This window comes from Magnolia sinica, chromosome 19 (genome assembly GCF_029962835.1).
Source record: "Magnolia sinica isolate HGM2019 chromosome 19, MsV1, whole genome shotgun sequence".
NCBI lineage: Eukaryota > Viridiplantae > Streptophyta > Magnoliopsida > Magnoliales > Magnoliaceae > Magnolia > Magnolia sinica.
Genome location: NC_080591.1, coordinates 65722226 through 65740111, shown reverse-complemented (window position 1 = coordinate 65740111; position 17886 = coordinate 65722226). Strand labels below are relative to the sequence as shown.

At 41.3% G+C, this 17886-nt stretch overlaps 1 protein-coding gene across 1 annotated transcript; it reads left to right on the top strand.

Annotated features, from left to right (window-relative positions):
- The first annotated feature begins 1390 nt into the window (after window positions 1–1390).
- Window positions 1391–15292, top strand: LOC131234837 (SKP1-interacting partner 15). The gene is made up of 2 exons (XM_058231817.1): window positions 1391–2761; window positions 14843–15292. The coding sequence occupies exon 1, from the start codon at window positions 1652–1654 to the stop codon at window positions 2753–2755; it is 1104 nt and encodes a 367-aa protein (XP_058087800.1). The 5' UTR covers window positions 1391–1651; the 3' UTR covers window positions 2756–2761; window positions 14843–15292.
- The last annotated feature ends 2594 nt before the right edge of the window (window positions 15293–17886 follow it).

The window sequence follows — 17886 nt, the reverse complement described above, 5'->3', positions numbered from 1 at the left end:
TCTTAGCCCTATCTAAGAGGATTAGCCACACATGAATGGGCTGAATATAACAACAAAACAAAGATAAAAAGGGAAAGAAAAGAACAAGAAAGGAAGGAGAGAAACCAGCTTCACGTCTTCATCCCTTGTTGCTCCCGTCCCTGCCCAACTGTCTCTGCTCCAGCACTCCAGCAGCCAACGGACCAGCAGCCGACGTGCCAGCAGCCTTTCTCTCTCCCTGACGTGCAGCCAAAGCCAAGCTCCCCTCGGCTGAGCAGCCCTGCTCCAGCGCTCCTGTCTAACCTCAAGCCTCACGTCCAATCTCCTCAAAACCGAGCCTTTTCCTTCAAATCGTGCAACCGTCCAAGCCCCACTGTCCTTCTTCCCTTTCCTTCACGTTTCCGCCTCCAGCCGTCTCCTCTTGGTATTCCCGTTCTCCGGCGTGTAGTTCCGTCGATCTTGGTTCCCTGGAGTCCGTCCCTTGCCTTGGTGCATTCTGAACGTTAAATCCGTGCTTTTAGCATCCCGATCCAGTCTCAGCTCGCAATTCCACCTTGCAACACAAACATGATTAAAATGGGTCATTCAATGGTACCATGTTCATAAATCCAGGCAATAACTGGGTCTGATATGTAATATTTGACCCTCAACATCCGGAATGGTACCAATTCAGCTCTCATTTCATATATTTGCTGTGTGGGTCCCAACTTTTATTGTTCATTCCTACCAAAAATCACTTTGGTGAGCCATCACTGTTTAGAAAAACAATGATTACACGCCTAAAAGTGGTCAGTCACTGATTTAGACATCTATTCGTGCTTCTCACCTTTGGTTTGGAGCGGATCTAGGGTTTAGCCCAGTAACACGTTACGGGCTGTTGCCCTAACTGTGGGGCCCACTTGCCTTTTATTTTTTAATTTTTTAATTTTTTTAACTGCTGCTGCTGCTGCTGCTGCATATCCTTCCCATCCATCAATTTTTCCAGCCTATTTTCGAGCATACTCCCCAAAGCAAAGCCGATTCAAATCTAAGTGGACCACATCATAGGAAACAGTAGTAGTTGAACGCCAGCCATTAAAAACTTCCCAGGTCCCGCGGTTATATTTATTTGCAATAGTACTTATCAAGGAAAAAACAAATGTATCCAAAACTTCTTTGTCTCCAGTAAAGATCTAATGGTGGGTATTCAATTCTATTGCGTGGTCCACTTGCGATGTGGATCGGATCTGCTTCATTTTTGAGATACTATTTTAAAAAAATTAGGAAAAACTGATGGACAGCGTACATATACAACACATATATCAAGGTTGGCCCACGATTAGGGCAACGCCCAGCAACGAGTTACTCAGGTTACAACTAATCCGCCCCCACCTTTGTTTGTGTTACTCTCAAAATATGACGTAGAATGTCGGAGATTCTCTAATGCCAGCAGCACCTGACCGTTTGATCAGATGCCATCCATCAAGGGTATGGCCCACTATTCGAACGGCCAGGCAGCCACCATAGGACCACGCGAATCGTAGCGTGACAACGAGGCTGCTTTGTTCCTTGCATACAACTGGAAGAGATCTCCTCTTTCCCAGCTCTCTGACACAGTCATCTAACTACTTCTGCACAGAGGAGAAATCTCACCTTCCGTCCCCTCCTCCTTCTCCGGAGAAAACCCCACTAAATGGACCCGGACCCGGACTCGGACTCGGACTCGGACCCGTCGCAAGAACCCGGCCAGAGCCCGATCCATCTCCTTCCCATGGATGCCATCCATCACGTCTTCTCCAATCTCCCTCTTCGCCACATCATCATCTGCAGATCTGTCTGCAAGCTCTTCAAAACCGCTCTCTCTTCCCCTCCTTTCCTCGAAACCCTACCCCCTTTCAATCTCCTTGCCCTTCGTCGCCCAATCTCCACCCTCCACGTGTTCGACCCCACCCTCAACCAATGGTTCCGATTCCCCCTCGATTTCCTCCCTTTCCCATCCGCCGCCCCCGTCGCTTCCTCCCTCGGCCTTCTCTACCTCTGGTCTCACTCCAATTCCAAATCCTCGCTCGTCCTCTGCAATCCGCTCACCCGCCAGTTCCGCGTCCTTCCTCAGCTCGGCTCTGCGTGGTCCCGCCACGGCACTGTCCTCGTCAGCGCTGCGGGCCACGTCCTCCTCCTCAGCGAGCTTGCCGCACTCTATTTCTCGGCCGATGCCGGCTGCTGGCGCAATTTCTCCTCCAACCTCCCTGCCAAGCCCCGCAGCCCGGTCGTCGTTGCTGGCTCAGTGTTCGCGCTGTGTGACGTCGGGTCCCCCTGGCGGTCCCAGTGGACGCTTTTCTCATGTAGGTTCTCTGAGTTCAGCCGCTGGGACCGGCTCGAGAGGCACGAGTGGGGTGACATCTTCGATATCTTGAAGCGCCCCCGGCTCGTTAGTGGGGCTGGGAATAAGGTCTTTATGGTGGGGGGGCTCAAGTCGTCGTTTGCGCTCAACTCACCATGCTCCACGATCTTGATCCTGAGGCTCGACCTCGATTCACTGGAGTGGGACGAGGCAGGCCGGATGCCCACAGAGATGTTCGGGCTCTTCCAGGAGTCGACCAAGTTCAAGGTTTTTGGGGGAGGTGGAAGGGTGTGGTTCTCGGGGAAGAGGGTTGTGGGGAGGTTCGCAATGTGGGATTATTCAGAGGCAGTGGGTAGGAATGGGATTTGGAGGTGGGTGGAGGGAGTCCCTGGGAATGGCGATGGTGGGTTATGCAGAGGGTTCGTGTTCGATGCAAGGCTCACGGCTGTTCCTTGATAGAAAGTATGTATGATGTGGCTTTGTTCAGTCATTCCTTTGAAAGTGTGAATACAAACAATGCCATTCATGGATGTCTTTCATTTGAAACATTTTCAATTTTTAATTGGTGTAATGTTTTTGTTAGAATGGAATGGTGGAACAGGTTTCATGTAGCTGACCCCAAAATTGGGAGAAGGCCTAGATGATGAAGAATTAGAGTTATTATTATTTGGGTTTTGCGTGCATTGGTTGTAAATCTTTCCGTGCTTTTCGTAGTTAGCCTTTACTTTTGAGTCCATGCTCATTTGAATCATTGATTTGCTGTATTATATAGGTTCACTGATTGATCTGGATATCCAGGCTGCATTTGTATGCAAAAGTGAATTGAATTGTAATTTGGTTTAACCAAGAGGAAATGACAAAAAGGAAGAAGATAAATTGCAGTTCCTAGTAATCATAGTATTCCTCAAGTTGTGAAGAGGTGCCTTTCAAGTCAAACATGAAATTAACATGGTTGCTTCTTGGACCCTATATCCTTAACATAGGAATTCTATGAATGGAAATTGCAATGTGGTTATCTCCACTTTATTAACTATTAATTGCACTGCATCGAAATATACACTTAGTGTGGTGTGTGAGAAATTTATCTTTTCTTTAGGGGTCATTTGGATGCTTTTAAAATTTTAAGTTGTAAACACTTCATACCTGTAAATAAATTTATAGATAAAATTGTTTACATTTTGTCCTGTTCCGTTTTAAATGGAAAACTGTTTACAGGAAGCATTTTCTAGTGTTTGACTAGCTTGTAAAGTGTTTACTAGATAAAAAGTAAGTATTCTTACAAAATAATGGAATTGTAAGTCCCACTAAAATCTTCAAATCACATGAGAGCGCTTGATACAAGATATTGCATTGGGTCGAGCCAGCTAAAATGCACATTCTGGATGGATTGTATATTGGAAGGTTTTTAACGGTGGGCGCCCCAACCTTAACTGTTTGCCCACGATGACGCTGGCCTAATTTTTCAAATAGCCTGATTTTTTGGTAAAAAGGCTTGCGTCAAGGTACACACATGATGGATGGATTGGATTTCATACGCCTATCATAGTGGGCATCACACATGTGTGTATCAAACATGGCACTCTTTTTGAGTACGTAAACCTTTAGCATGTACACTCTTGACCTATAATATGAATCTCCCTTTGCTGTGTACACTTTACAACGTCTTTTTTTTTTTTTTTCATGTATAGTGTTTACTGCGTAATGATTTTATAGGCATCCAAACGATCCCTTAACATATAATATCCCTTATAAATTTGTTTATGAACTTCGTCCTTGTTTTGTTGTTGAAATTTAATTTCTTTCTTTCTTTCTTGTTGCAAGGGAAAGTAAGAACTTCATTCAAAGAATGAAAGATATACATGGATGAACAAGCCCTAGCTTTGAAGAAACCAAAAGAAAAGAATAACAAAAACACAAGTGCCCTTACATACAAGCCAAGCTCTAAAATTAGAGCTCGAACCAGAACAATTCTAGGAAAGAAAAAGTAAAACTAGAGGAAATTATGCTAACAAAATATCATCCAAATAACACCCCATGAAGCTAATCAAAATCATTGAATCCCCCATGATTGAGATGAATGAATCCATAATGTTCTAAGGGAGCAATTCACTCATGGAATAATCGGTCCAAACTCCGAAACACATTTCTAAAAGGTAGCCACTTCCTAGGAGCCTGATGCAGTTCGAGATATGAGTGGATCAAAGATCAAAGAAGCAATGATTCTAGAAAGAAGAAAAAAGGGAAGAGAATGATTCTTAGCAACACGTACTGAGATTCTACAAGCAACACATGCTATGATGCCACACTCAAAAAATTCTATAAATGCTAAGAATAAGGCATTCATTGTCGTCGTCGTCATCATCATAATCATCTAAGCCTTATCCCAACTAGTTGGAGTTGGCTACATGAATCATTTCCCCCCATTCCACCTTATCATCATGTCTTTTGTTAAATCTTGACCCACGTCCTTTTAGGCCTTCTCCTTACCCTTTTAGAGCCTACAACTTGTAAAAACTCACTACTTTTTACCGGCATAGTTCTTGGTCCTCATTGCACATGACCAAACCATCCAAGTATACTTTCCCTCCTCTTATTACCTATTGGTGCTACTCCTAAATTCTCTCGAATGCATTGATTTATTCTATCCTTGTCTTTTCACTCATCCATCCCAAGTTCCTCATTTTAGCTACACTCTTACCTATGAACATGTTGTTCCATAACTGCCAAACATTCTGCCCTATAAAGCTTGCTTGGTATTATAGCCATCTTATAAGATTTCTTGTTCAGTTTGAATTTTACATGATGATCACATAAAACTCTAGATGCATATCTCCGTTTCGTCTACCCCGCTTGAATTCTATGGCCAATATTCTCTAATCTTCACTCTTATGAATTACCGACCCAAGATATCGAAGTGGTTATTTTGGGAAAGTTAGTCAACAATCTTAACCAATTCCTTATTTCCACTCCCATTGTTACTAAAATTGTACTCCTTATTCTCACTTTTTATCTGTCTAATTTTAAATCCTTTAGATTCTAAGGCACCCCTCTATAAATTTGGCTTTGTGTTTATGCCCTCTCTCGTCTTGTCAATCAAAACTGTCATTTGTAAATCTCAACCAACATATACCATGGGATCTCTTCCTACAAAGCCTTCTTAACCTGCATAACCAATGTGAAAAGGTACGGGCTCAATACTGACCCCTGGTATAGGCCTATAGTAATTCAGAACTCACTTCTCTCTCCACTAGTGGTCCTCCCATTTGTTACTGCTCCTTCATACTTATCCGTAATCATTTCAATATATCTTCTTGAAACTCCTTTATTTTCCAACACCTGTTGGATTAATTCTCTAGGGACCCTATCATAAGCTTTCTCTAAGTCAATGAAGTCGGGTCCTTAGTCCTTACTCTCGCCCCGGTGGTGACTCACAAGAGTTTTAATACTAGGTCAAGGGTATGAGTACCCATAGGTGGTGAAATCCCACTATAGCGTGAGTGTGCTGGTGCGTATGTGTACTCACAAGAGTTTTAATACCAGGTCAAGGGTATGAGTATCCATGGGTGGTGAAATCCCGCTACGGCGTGAGTGTGCTGGTGTGTATGTGTGGGGTGTGTGTGCGTGTGAAGAAAAAAAGAGTCAATGAAGCCCATGTGGAGATCCTTTCTCTTCCTATATTTCTCCATCAATGATCTAAATAGGATATTATCTTACTAAGAAGAAAAGGTAGATAAGTATGAAGGAGTAGTAACAAATGGGAGGACCACTAGTGGAGAGAGAAGTCAATGAAGTCGGGTCCTTACTCTTGCTTCGGTGGTGACTCACAAGAGTTTTAATACCAGGTCAATGGTATGAGTACCCATAGGTGGTGAAATCCCACTACGGCGTGAGTGTGTTGGTGTGTATGTGTGGGGTGTGTGTGCATGTGAAGAAAAAAAGAGTCAATGAAGCCCATGTGGAGATCCTTTCTCTTCCTATATTGCTCCATCAATGGTCTAAATAGGATATTATCTTACTAAGAAGAAAAGGTTTTATATATATATATATATAAGATCTCATAACTTTCTCTAAATAAAGTTATCGGTCCAAGAAGGTTATAACCAAGAAACAACAAGCAAACCCTAATTCAAGGGAAAAATGACAAAGTATCCCATACACAAGAGCTATTCATAATCAATTTTGAAGACAGGGTGTTTTAATCTTTTCCTTTGATTCAGAGACAAAAAAAAACTCAGTAACATAACTAGGAAATCGCTTTTGCGTTATGTGGACCTCATGTGAGGCTCACATGTTGATGCAGGACAAAGAACTACTTGCTCTAAAAGCTTGAACTAATAGAGCGTGGCGAATCAATCCCTTTATCTCATAGCCTAGGCCCCACTTCACATGGGTTAGGCCCTCGGCTGAAACCCCCCTTGTGGGCCCATATCATATGTGTCTCTTGCCTCACATGAGCCACCTGCCTCACACGGGATGCCCACCTCGAATGTGCCCTTGCCTCACACAGGCCACCCCACTCGAGCCCGGTGTGAAAATGCCCCTGCATTACATGTGCGATTATGCGAGCCTGGCATGGGTAATCAAGTCAGATCCACGTGTGGGAACCTTGGATTTGTTTGCGTTAATTCCCCCATCTTTGAAAGAACTCAACCTCCAGTTGTAGTCTCAGGAGGGAGCTTCCAGTACGCTGCCTTATCGTATGGATTTTTCTTCCTCATAATTGGCTAATTTTGTTGGGTCCTCGATTGGCAGGTTACTCTTAAATCTGAAATTGTCTTCAATTCACTTTTGCTCTTGGATACAATTGATCTCATAATTGTTCCCTGTCTTCTTCACAAAAGAATGTTGCTCTCCTTTTTCTTCTTGATATTCTTGTATACGGTGTGTAATTGATTTCTTATTGCTCATCACACCTTGTTCCAGTTGATTCCACGTCATCATGCCATTGCCTATGAAATCCCTGGTTACTGCAGTAATGATCTTCATCCCATGTTTTTTCGATCGCGCATAAGTTTGTAGTTGTTGGTGAACCCACAATTCTTCACTCAACGATCATGCATCCAAGGTTGACTGAATAAGAGGTGCGTTTACAAGGGTTCATGTTTAGCCCAATTCCTTGGTTCCATCAGGCTCTGATACTAATAAAGCTGAAGCTGTTGCCCTGCTCTAAGTAATCAAGTTGGTTGCTTACCTTAATCTCTCCGTAGTCATTATCGAGGGAGACTTGTCTAATGTGATCTTGTGGGCTTCCGGATTAGCTCACCCGTGGTGGTTGGCTGACATTATTGAAGAAGCCCTGGGCATATGTAGTGATCTGTAAATCTCTTTTGCCTCCCTTCCTTGTGAGCTGAACACTTTGGTACGGCAGGTATAGGTATATCTAGGGTGGACCTGCTTTAATGGGTTTTCATTTCCTGGCCGATGGGTCATGCAGTACAATCAAGTTGTATTAGGTGTCCTTGCAGGGGTTGGGTGGCCTTAGCCCCTCCCTTATTGTATTCTATTTTTCATGTTTTCAAATAAAATTGTGCGATTCATTAAAAAAGAGTTGGTGGCATGCTCTTATTGGGATGACGTCACACTAGACCGACTTGGTGTAATATTATCGTAATGAACAAGTCACCAGGCATTGAGGGTTGCTTGCATTATCTCTCTGCTTATTCATGTGACCTGATGAGGCTGTCAGTACATTTCCACTTGTAGCTGCAATTGATCAATGCGTTTCTATGAAATACTGTTGAGGGTATTGTGATCATGAATTTTATGGGTTTTTCTTCACATGTATCTCGGGCTTGGAAAAACTATTATGTAACCAATTCTCAGTTGTCTTCTCCTTATTTACTGTCTCAATTTGCTGAGTGTTCATGAGAAATGGATGCCTTGGCCCCCCCCACCCCCACACACACACAAAAAAAAAAAGAAAAAAAGAAAAAAAGAAAAAAAGAAAAAAAAAGACAAACAATAAGTGGATGATTTGGTCTTCAAAACTATCGTCTGCTGTCTCTTTTGCTTCCATACTGACCTCATCTGTCGGTTTTTCATTTTCTAAGTTTTCCTCGAGAAGGTTCATTACTTCAGTTGAGGTTGTTGGTAGGACACACTACTGCAAGGTGTCGTTTACCCCCACACTTGTAGCAAGAAGCCATGATCTCTCTTCAAGGTCTTTGCTGTTTCATGTGTGGTCTTAGGACTTGTAGTGTGTATAGCATTCTGGCCGCATTCATTGTTGATCGTTGAGACTCCTCTGCATGTGGTGCAACAATGCGAGGGGTAAAGTTATTCATAGTGGGACAGGATGTTGTATGTTCTCACCTTGTCGTCATGCTTTTGTTATACTCCCACACCACACTTCCAGGCAACTGATCGTAGTTGCAATATCAGGCAACTTGCTGATTTGATGTCCCAAACAGTTGGTTGGACCGTCAGGTCATAGAACTGCTTGGTATATTCCTCGAGACTCTGGTTATCCTGACACAGAGACTAGAGAAAGAAGTTCCTGAGACAAGACTGTCTCATAATCTATAGTCAGAAATCACTTATTGAGTCGTCCTTCATTTCCTCCTAGTTTTCCATCGGTGGGAGGCCGGAGCTTTGCAAGTCTTCTTCAATTGCGTACCACTAGTCCTGAGCTGCACAGTTGACTTTCAAAGTTGCAAAGTGTATCTTAATCACCTCAAACGCCTTTCAGTCAATTTCAACTGGTCATTGACAACTTTGGATCTAGATTTCCATTGTGATTTGAGATCTTGATTGTAATGCACTTGTTTGGGTCCTCAGGGCCATAATTCTGTCCTTGCTCAGGTAGATCGGGTAATCTTGTTGAGACAGAACAGGAATTCTTGGATCCTGTAGAGCCATAGAGGCCAATGAGGCTACTGGAAGTCCATGGGGGCAAGTCCTCTTCACCTCTCCATTCATTTTGGATTGTCTCGTGGAGATATTTCCAGACTCCATGACACCTTCGAAATGGTAATTAAAGGCTTGAGGATTAATATTGTTGCCCTTATTGCTTCCTTCTATGGCAGTCACTCGGCAAGATATTTCAGTTATTTGATTTGATATATAATTAATTTGCTTCATCACCATTGCATCATTTGTTTTAGGGTTACTTCATCTTGCTCATCTACCTTGATCTTAGGACTACAAGATTGTTCACTTCTCATGCACATATACAATGGCAGATCTAAAGAAATTGCAAATCTAGATCACTGAAAATGCAGATCTGAAGTTTTGGATCAAATCTATCTGTTCATTGGTCATGGATCACTGATCTGACTTGAAGTTCATGAGAAAACATTGATTTGAAATTTCTTAAAAAAAACAGATATTTGAAGTTTTGGAGCAAATCTGTTTGTTGACTATTCACATGATCTCTGATTTGACCAATGATCGCGTAAAATGCCGTTCTTTTAATGTGGGTTTGTCAACTATTAAACTAATCATGAATCAATATACCCTTTTTTTTTTTGATTGCATGAAAACATTGACCTTGGAACATAGGGAGACCCGACTGTTGCTCATAGATTGCCTAAAAATGTTGATCTTATAATATGGGCAGATCTGACTATAGAGTAATCAAAGAACAAAAAATTAGGCTCCATAGAACATGTAAAAACACTGATCTTATAATATAAGACAGGCATATCTGATGTCAATTTTGGTTGAATGGGATGGATTTGAGGATTGCCAGGTGTACAAATATTTTTGTCTATGGTTGGATGGGATGGATTTTTGGTTTATGGTCTATATCTGGAGTGTTTAACACATAGTTGAGATCATGGTTTTTTTATTTATTTTTATTATTATTATTAAAGATTGAAGGTTAGATGTAGGATTTGACGGCTAGGATGTAGGAGAGTTAATTCGGGTATAAATGGTGTAGATTTGGAGGAATGGATGAACAATGAGGGTTTTGGTGATGGAAGGTGCTGCAATTAGGGTTTTGGGAATGGGAAAGAGGGATGGTTAGGGTTTTGGGGATAGGAAAGAGGTATGGTTAAGGTTTTTGGGATGGGGAAAGGAGGTTAGGGTTTTGGGATTGGGAGGGGGACTATTAGGGTAGGTTTTGTAATGGGAAAGAAAAGAAAAAGTAAGAATGAAAGAGAAACTATGTGATTGACCTGAGAAAAGAAAAAAAAATTGATGATGAAGATTGCAATTAGTTGCTGAGCTGGCAATGATTATTCTCTATTTAAAAAAAGGAAGAAAGAGAAAATATGTGAATGAGAGAGAGGGGAACCCTCGATCTGATAGCAAAGTGGATCGAATACCACTTATGACACAGCTGGAGATGCAAAGTGGATCAAAGATTGAAGAAGCAATGATTGGGGTAAAGAAGGAAAGGGTAAAGAATGATTATTAGCAACATATGCTTAGATTCAACAAACAACACATGCTACACCTGTAGAAAGCTAAAATAAGAAGCTATTCTAAAAAAACAAATAATCTCATAGCTATTCTCTATTGAAGATGAAGTTATGTGCCCAAGAAGGTTATTTATAGCCAAGAAACAAAAAGCAAACCCTAATTCAAGGGAAAAATGCACCCCCAGGCCCTTACTTAAGTTCCATTGACAACTGGCCCTTAAGTGAGGGTGTTTTAGCCTTTTGCTTTCATTCAAAGACATCAAAATCAGCAAAAAATATATATGTAATGGCTTCTCCCTTATGCGGACCCCATGTGGTTGCACGCCTGTGAAGTTTTGGGTCCCATGTGTGTGGACCGTGGATTTACTTGCATCTGGACCTATGACTTCTGAAAACCAGGAAGGTAACACATATCTAGGAAATCGTGCCTATGGTAGGGTTAGGCAAGATGCTGCAGATTTGGAATGGCCCTTCATTCCATTGATCCAAGTATTCCAAGAGCAACCATCCAACTAAGGGCCATAAAACATTCCAGTTCCCAGCATGCAATTCTCCATATCCAGCCCCAGGGGTTATAGAAACACAGAAGCTATGATGGATGGCTTTTTGTGATCCAATCAAAATATAAACAATTGTGTAAAAGCAAGATTTATTGAACATGGACATCCTTTGCAAGCAACCATATCTACCAGAGCATGAAACTGAACTTTGGAATGAATGTGTTCAAGCCATCTATAAAAACACTCTATAAGTCACCTTCCCCCCCATTCAACCTTCAAAAAGTAGATCTCACATCATCAGTCTAGCAGCTTCTCGCTGAATCATTTTTCAACATGCTTACTGCATTATGTAGAAGAAACTCGCCATCAACACCTGCTATCCCCAAAAGCAGAGACATCGTCATACAGTGATGAAAACTGGTACTGGACCATTTCTGGAATCTTCCTTCAGATTTAACTAGTGCAAATTTATGTGTGGTGTCTATGATTTAGATCATAGGTACCAAACATCCAGAATTGCTACCCATGATCCAAGATGAGTGAAGAAAGCCACTATATTGTTTAATGAAAATCAATTTTCTATTAGCTGTGAATTGAGTGAGTTGACTTGGTGAATACCCCTCTTCTTAATTTTTACCACATGCCACATGTTGATTTTGGAGATCCTAATCTTTAAATTGACCAGCATTTTTAGTTGATTAGGAGGAGGTTATTGATAGTAGTTTAAGTCATAGTTTAAAAACTCAGAAACTTGACTTGATAGTCAGCCAGGTTGGTTAGACTTGAAGAGCCAATTCAACTGACGTGATATTTAGTAATTAAAGTAGGAATTTAATTACACTAACAATAGGCACTTGAAATATATGAATATAATAGTATGCAGCTTAGAACATAGAACCAGATCTTGTTCAGCTGGCAAATGCAGCTTAGAACATAGAACCAGATCTTGTTCTGCTGGCAAATTTTGTTTTCCAGTTGAGGTTGTGAGTTCGAATCAGTTCTCAAGAAATTCCCAGTCATGTTGAGTTGACTTGATGAGTGTGCGAGTCTGACTTGATGTTCCTGTAATGCCAATTCGTGTCAAGTCGACCGAGTAAGCAAGTCGACTTGATGAGTCAAGCTGAGTCTGAACTGAGTCAGATTCAGCGAGTTTCATAGTAACTCAGGCTCGATTTTTGGTCAAGTTGAGTTGACTCAGCAGAGTTTTGAGTTGAGTTTTACAACTATGGTTTAAGCTGGTTGTAGTATGTAGATACTGTGGCAGTAAGAGGAGGCAGCACCAGCAGCACTAGCAGTGCAAGGTTGATTTATCGATAATAATAATATCAGCGGCAGCAGCAGATCAGAATATGAACATGCGATAAAATTCAGAGGCTTTGTGACTTGAATTCGTAGGCGGGTTGAAAGTTGAGGATGAGTAAAAAATTGGGATTGATGCCCTGAAAATGCGTCATGTCAACATGTGAAAATAGTGAAGTGACCACAAATCGAAGAAACAAAATGGACTTTGGGATGCATCAGGCAAATGAATTGACGTCCGAACTTCACTTTTTTTTTTGGAATCATGTAAGTTGGAAGATAGAATGCTTGCTGCATGCTTGTCAAACTGAATTGCTAGGCGCTGTACCTAAGTTTATTGCCTAGGCTGCATAGCTCTTGCTGGTTTCCTACTCTTTTTAGAAGATCTCCTGGTCAGTAAGCATTTCTTAGGGCCCAGGCCTGCGTCCTTTACTCCAGGCTGAAATCACCACCTCTTCATTTCTATGATCTATGGACGAGGCTTGGATGAACGCTTGACCAAGGTTACCTGGATTGCGGGTTGTTTCAGTTTGTGGTATGGGTACAGGTTCTCTGTAAGCTACTTCCTCCAATACATGTCAAGCTTTCCTGGATCGCAGGTCTCTTTAGCACGTGGTACTGGTATGGGTATACGGTAAGCAACGTCCCACAATACATTGTATGCTAGTGATAGGCTCATGCATGTTGCTCCAATACATAGAGTGTATGCAATATAGTTTTATATATGAACTCATATTGCAATTTATGTATGAAATGGTGAATGTTATTATATCTTTAAAAAAAAGATGTTATTTACTATAGATCCTGCACACTTAGTATTATTTTATCACTCTATATATGCTTAGTATTATACTCCACCTGAATAAATAAATGTGTGTTGGGATAAGGCTTTAGATGATGATGACAAAAAAAAAAAAAACCCTCTACCCTATAAATATAAATTTGCATTACAACTTCATCAATATCTCTACTATTTATGACATGAGTAGTTGGTGGACATTTTTATCCCTGCAATTAGTCACCGAGGGATTTTAAAACAAAAGAATATTTGAATTGTCAGGCCCTTTGACTGGGAGTTTTTCTGTCAGTTACTAATTTTTTTTCTTTCATGAGAGCAGCCTGCACATGACACAGCTCCCTAAGAATTCGGTCCAACAAAAAGCTACGTGGGGCCCACCTTGATGTCTTTGTGAAATCCATTCTGTCTATCAGTTGAGGCAACTCAGATTAGGATGTGAGCCCAAAACAGAGGCATATCTAAGACTCAAGTGGGCCAAAGCACCGGAATCAATGACATGGGGACTCCCACCATTGAAACCACTCCACCTGTTCTTGCTTTCTCTTTATGTGTGTAGCCTGCAACAAGCTGCACCCTTTCCCTCCAATACCTCTCCCTTCCTCCCTCCCTATGCATTGCACCTACCATACCTCCCTAGTCAAGAGTATAGAGCATAATTTCTGGTTCGTAAAAATAGCAATCTGGATTGCAAATGACACAATCTAGATTGTGCGATTCCAAAAGGAAAAGGTAGGGGGTTTGGTGATTTAGGTGACATCTAGCTTTGACTGTCTTTATATGTTAATCGATTATGTTTGTGTGCTTTAAGGCTTGTGATTTGGTAATGATTTCTGGATGATCCTTGCAGGATTGCTTTGCTGTTTTACTTGTTTTGTACATTGTGGTGGTTTTTGTGTTTTAATTTATTATGGTTGGTCTGATTTAAAGTAATGGATTATAATGATTCCATTTCAAAGTACACCTTTCAAAAAAAAAAAAAGAAAAGAAAAAGAAAAAGTAAAAAAGAAAAAAAAAAAAGACAATTCCATTTCAAAGTAAAATTTAATCTATATTACCTGTTTTACATGAAGAGGTTTGCTTGAATACATCCTGACGTACTGCAATGTGATATGTTGTGAGTTTATCCTTTGAATATGAATCTCTTCCAATGATACAAACCATTTATATTATGAGTGGCAGCTTCTGGGTAGATTCACAAAAAATAAGATATCTTAAATTCGACTATTTCTACCATTCAAAATTTCGCTCTTTTGCTTTGAAAATGAATGGTCACCACAACCTCTTCGTAATCAAAGGGTGAAACATTTTTTAATTTATTATTATTATTTTTTTGAAGGACATGAAAGGGCAAAACATTGAATCTAATAAAAATTTTGGGCATTCCCATCTAAGGGGAGCCCTCCCTATCACAAAAACTGATTGGGTCATTAGAAAAAAAACCCAATTATAAAAGATGCACTCACAGTGTATCACATTGCTCTGCATTGGGATCCGTTTGAGCAAACCACTTATATGAAACTGGTGTTCATTATAATAGTTTAGATTTTTTTAAATAATAAATCTAAGTTCTTGTCTGCAGGAATTCTTGGCCAAACAGGACTTGTAAAGCTGACCCCAAACACTTGGACAACACCATTATGATGATGACAACGACTACAATGAGGATTGTAATGATAAAAGTTCTCTGTTTTTCATGGGAGATTGCTTAGGCGAACTCGGGAAGTCGATCTTGCATCTTGTGATTTGCAATTGTACCGAATTCGGTCTTCAACCTCCATCTCACTTATTGGATACGACTGAATGATAATCCTGGGCATGCTCTTGTCAGGTCACCAATGTTGGCTTCTCTTGTAGCAGGTTTGGCTGTTGAGAAGAACTTCAATACTCTGGCAGAGCCTGATGGATGATATGTAGGCACTTAGAAATTGCATAGATGTTGTCCAAATTACTCAAACCAAAATGTCTCAATTTAGATGTACAATGAACTGAGAATTATGATTATTTGATATCTGACCATTGGATCAGCGGACATTTATGAACGGTTAAAAGTGAAAAATATCCAACGGTCCAATTTCTAAGAAGCTGAATTGAATAAGAGGTCAGGATTACTGAACCAATCTGATTTTAGGACTGTGACTTGGGGCCTGTTTGAATGTAATATTGACCATCGACTGTCTACTGCAGACTGCAGGAGGTTACTGGGCCAAATAAAGATTTATCATAAAATGAGGGTTTTAACTTTCATCTCCAGCCATGGTTTTGTCAGTGTGTGCAAAGCCCCTGTCTACATTGACTTTCTCAATTTACGGGCACCCTTAAAAGGGCATTTTCACCCGTCTCATTGCATTTGGATGTACTTTCATAAACTTCATCTCATTTTGTCCAAGTGTGACACAAAAACCTGCCTACTAGCTGAAACGAGTACACAAACATGAGTAATGAGAAAAAGAGATTTGTGTAAACCACCTCTGTGGGAGGTATGTCTGAAAGGGCATTCACACATGCAACTCTTTTGCGTCTGCATGTTTGTGTATAAAGCAACCTGCTCAGCCAGAGCATCAGATAATTTCCTTGTGCAAGTGGGGTAGTAAGTATTTATTTTTTGGGACCTGTGCCAAACAGTGAGAAACTGTACGGGCTACATCCAAGTAAAACTGAGCCGTCTAAATTGTGTGACCCCCCAATTCAGATGGATCTGATGATATAAGACATGCACATTTGTCCAATTATCCAATGCAGCTGATTAGTGATGCTTTTGGTTGCACTGTACATGAACCGAGTTAGCTCGCTCGACTAGAAAAAGCTCGATTCGAAACTGAGTTTGAACCGAGTTGAGCTCGAAAAAATTTTGAACCGAGTTTGAGCTTGCCCGAGCTCAGCTCGACTTGGATCGAACCTAACTCGAATCGAACTCGGATTGAACCCAACTCGAATTGAACCAGTTCGGCGACTCGGTTACTTTGATATTGGACTCGGTTACTTTGATATTAATGTTGCTCACCAAGTGTTTGATGTAATGACTCAACGAAGTGTGGCTGGTGACAAGGAAGGTACGTATGTGAAACAAATATCATTTTTTTCTTGATTTTTATGTTGCTTACAAGGTGTTTGATGAAATACTTGTAAAACTACTGCTGCTATTTTACACTAAGTAAGATTTTGAAGGTGGAGACCATGTGTTTATGAAAATGCTGCACAGGTGAACTCAGCTTGATCTTGGCTCCGAGCTGTTGACCGAACCGAGCTGAGCTGGCCAGTCAGAGGACCGAGCCGAGCTGAATTCGAGGTGGGATCAGCAAGTGGCTGAGCCGAGTCGAGACTCGGTTTGACTCGTGTAGTGGTGCAGGATATCATGATTTTTAGTGCGACCAAACTGACCATAAGCAAACCTCTCCACAAATTAGAGTTACGTAGCCAATTCAACTTTTGGATTTGTGGGTCCTGCAATTTGGACGGTTTTATTTAAGCAAGCATATGTCGAAGTGGATAATTTTTCAGTGCTCCTGTATTAACTGCCATACTCTCGAGCTAGCAAACCTCCAGGGCATCGCACACCATCTACCAAGGGGTAACACCTTAGTGAGTGTTGCCCTTACCGCGTGGAGCTCACTTTGATGAATTTGTATATCCACGCCGTCCATCTGTTTTTTTAGGGCTTGGTCCGAAAAAGTTAAGCAGATCCATATGTCAGTTGGACCACACCACAGGAAAGTAACAGTCGTGATTGAATGCTCACCATTAAAAACTTCCCATGGCCCACTGTAAGCAGATCATCCAACCTGTTGATAAGGTCCACCAGACCTGGATATATCCCCATAGAAAGATAAATGCAAAACATGTTTATTTTTTGGGTTAGCTTTGTAAAATGAACTGGAAATAGGGATGGCCAACATGGATATACAATCCATTCATCAAGGTGGGCCTCACACGGTAAGGGTACCGAGAGACTCGGATTGCGTAGTGCCGAACGTAGCACCTATGTCATACCATGTCGTGCTAGAAAAGCTCTGTGAGCTCTACCATGATGTATTTGTTTTATCCAGGCCGTCTATCCATTTTCCAGCTCATTTTAGGGTTGACAGATATATATCTCAGGTGGAACACACTACAGGAAACAGGGTTGATTGAACGCCCGCATTAAAAACTTCCTAGTGCTCCCTGTAATGTTTCTTTGCCATCCAACCTGTTGATTAGGTTAAACAGACCAGGATGAAAGAAAAACCCAAATATTATTTAGATCCAAAACTTTCGTAGCTCCCAAGAAGCTTTTAATGGTGGGTGTTCAATCAACACTGTTTACTATGGTGTGGTCCATATGGGATTTGGATGTACATCATTTTTTGGTTTTAACGCTAAAATGAGTTGTGAATGGATGGACGGCGTGGATAAAAAAAATTACATATAATGGTGGGTCCACATAACTTTTCCAGCACGACATAGTGGTACGTGGGTGTTGCGTGCGGCACTACGCAATCCGAGTCCCTGCCAAAGATGATGTGTCCGCTGCCGTGGGGACGCGGATTGCGTCCTACACCTGCTGGACGGTAATCCGTCCGGGCAGGGCTCTGTGGGACCCACCGTGATGTATTTGTTTTATCCACGCCGTTCAACGTTTTTTGCAGA

What these genes read in the sequence shown, in the direction of transcription:
- LOC131234837 (XM_058231817.1), top strand. Translation starts at nt 1,652, where the DNA reads ATGGACCCGGACCCGGACTCGGACTCGGACTCGGACCCGTCGCAAGAA.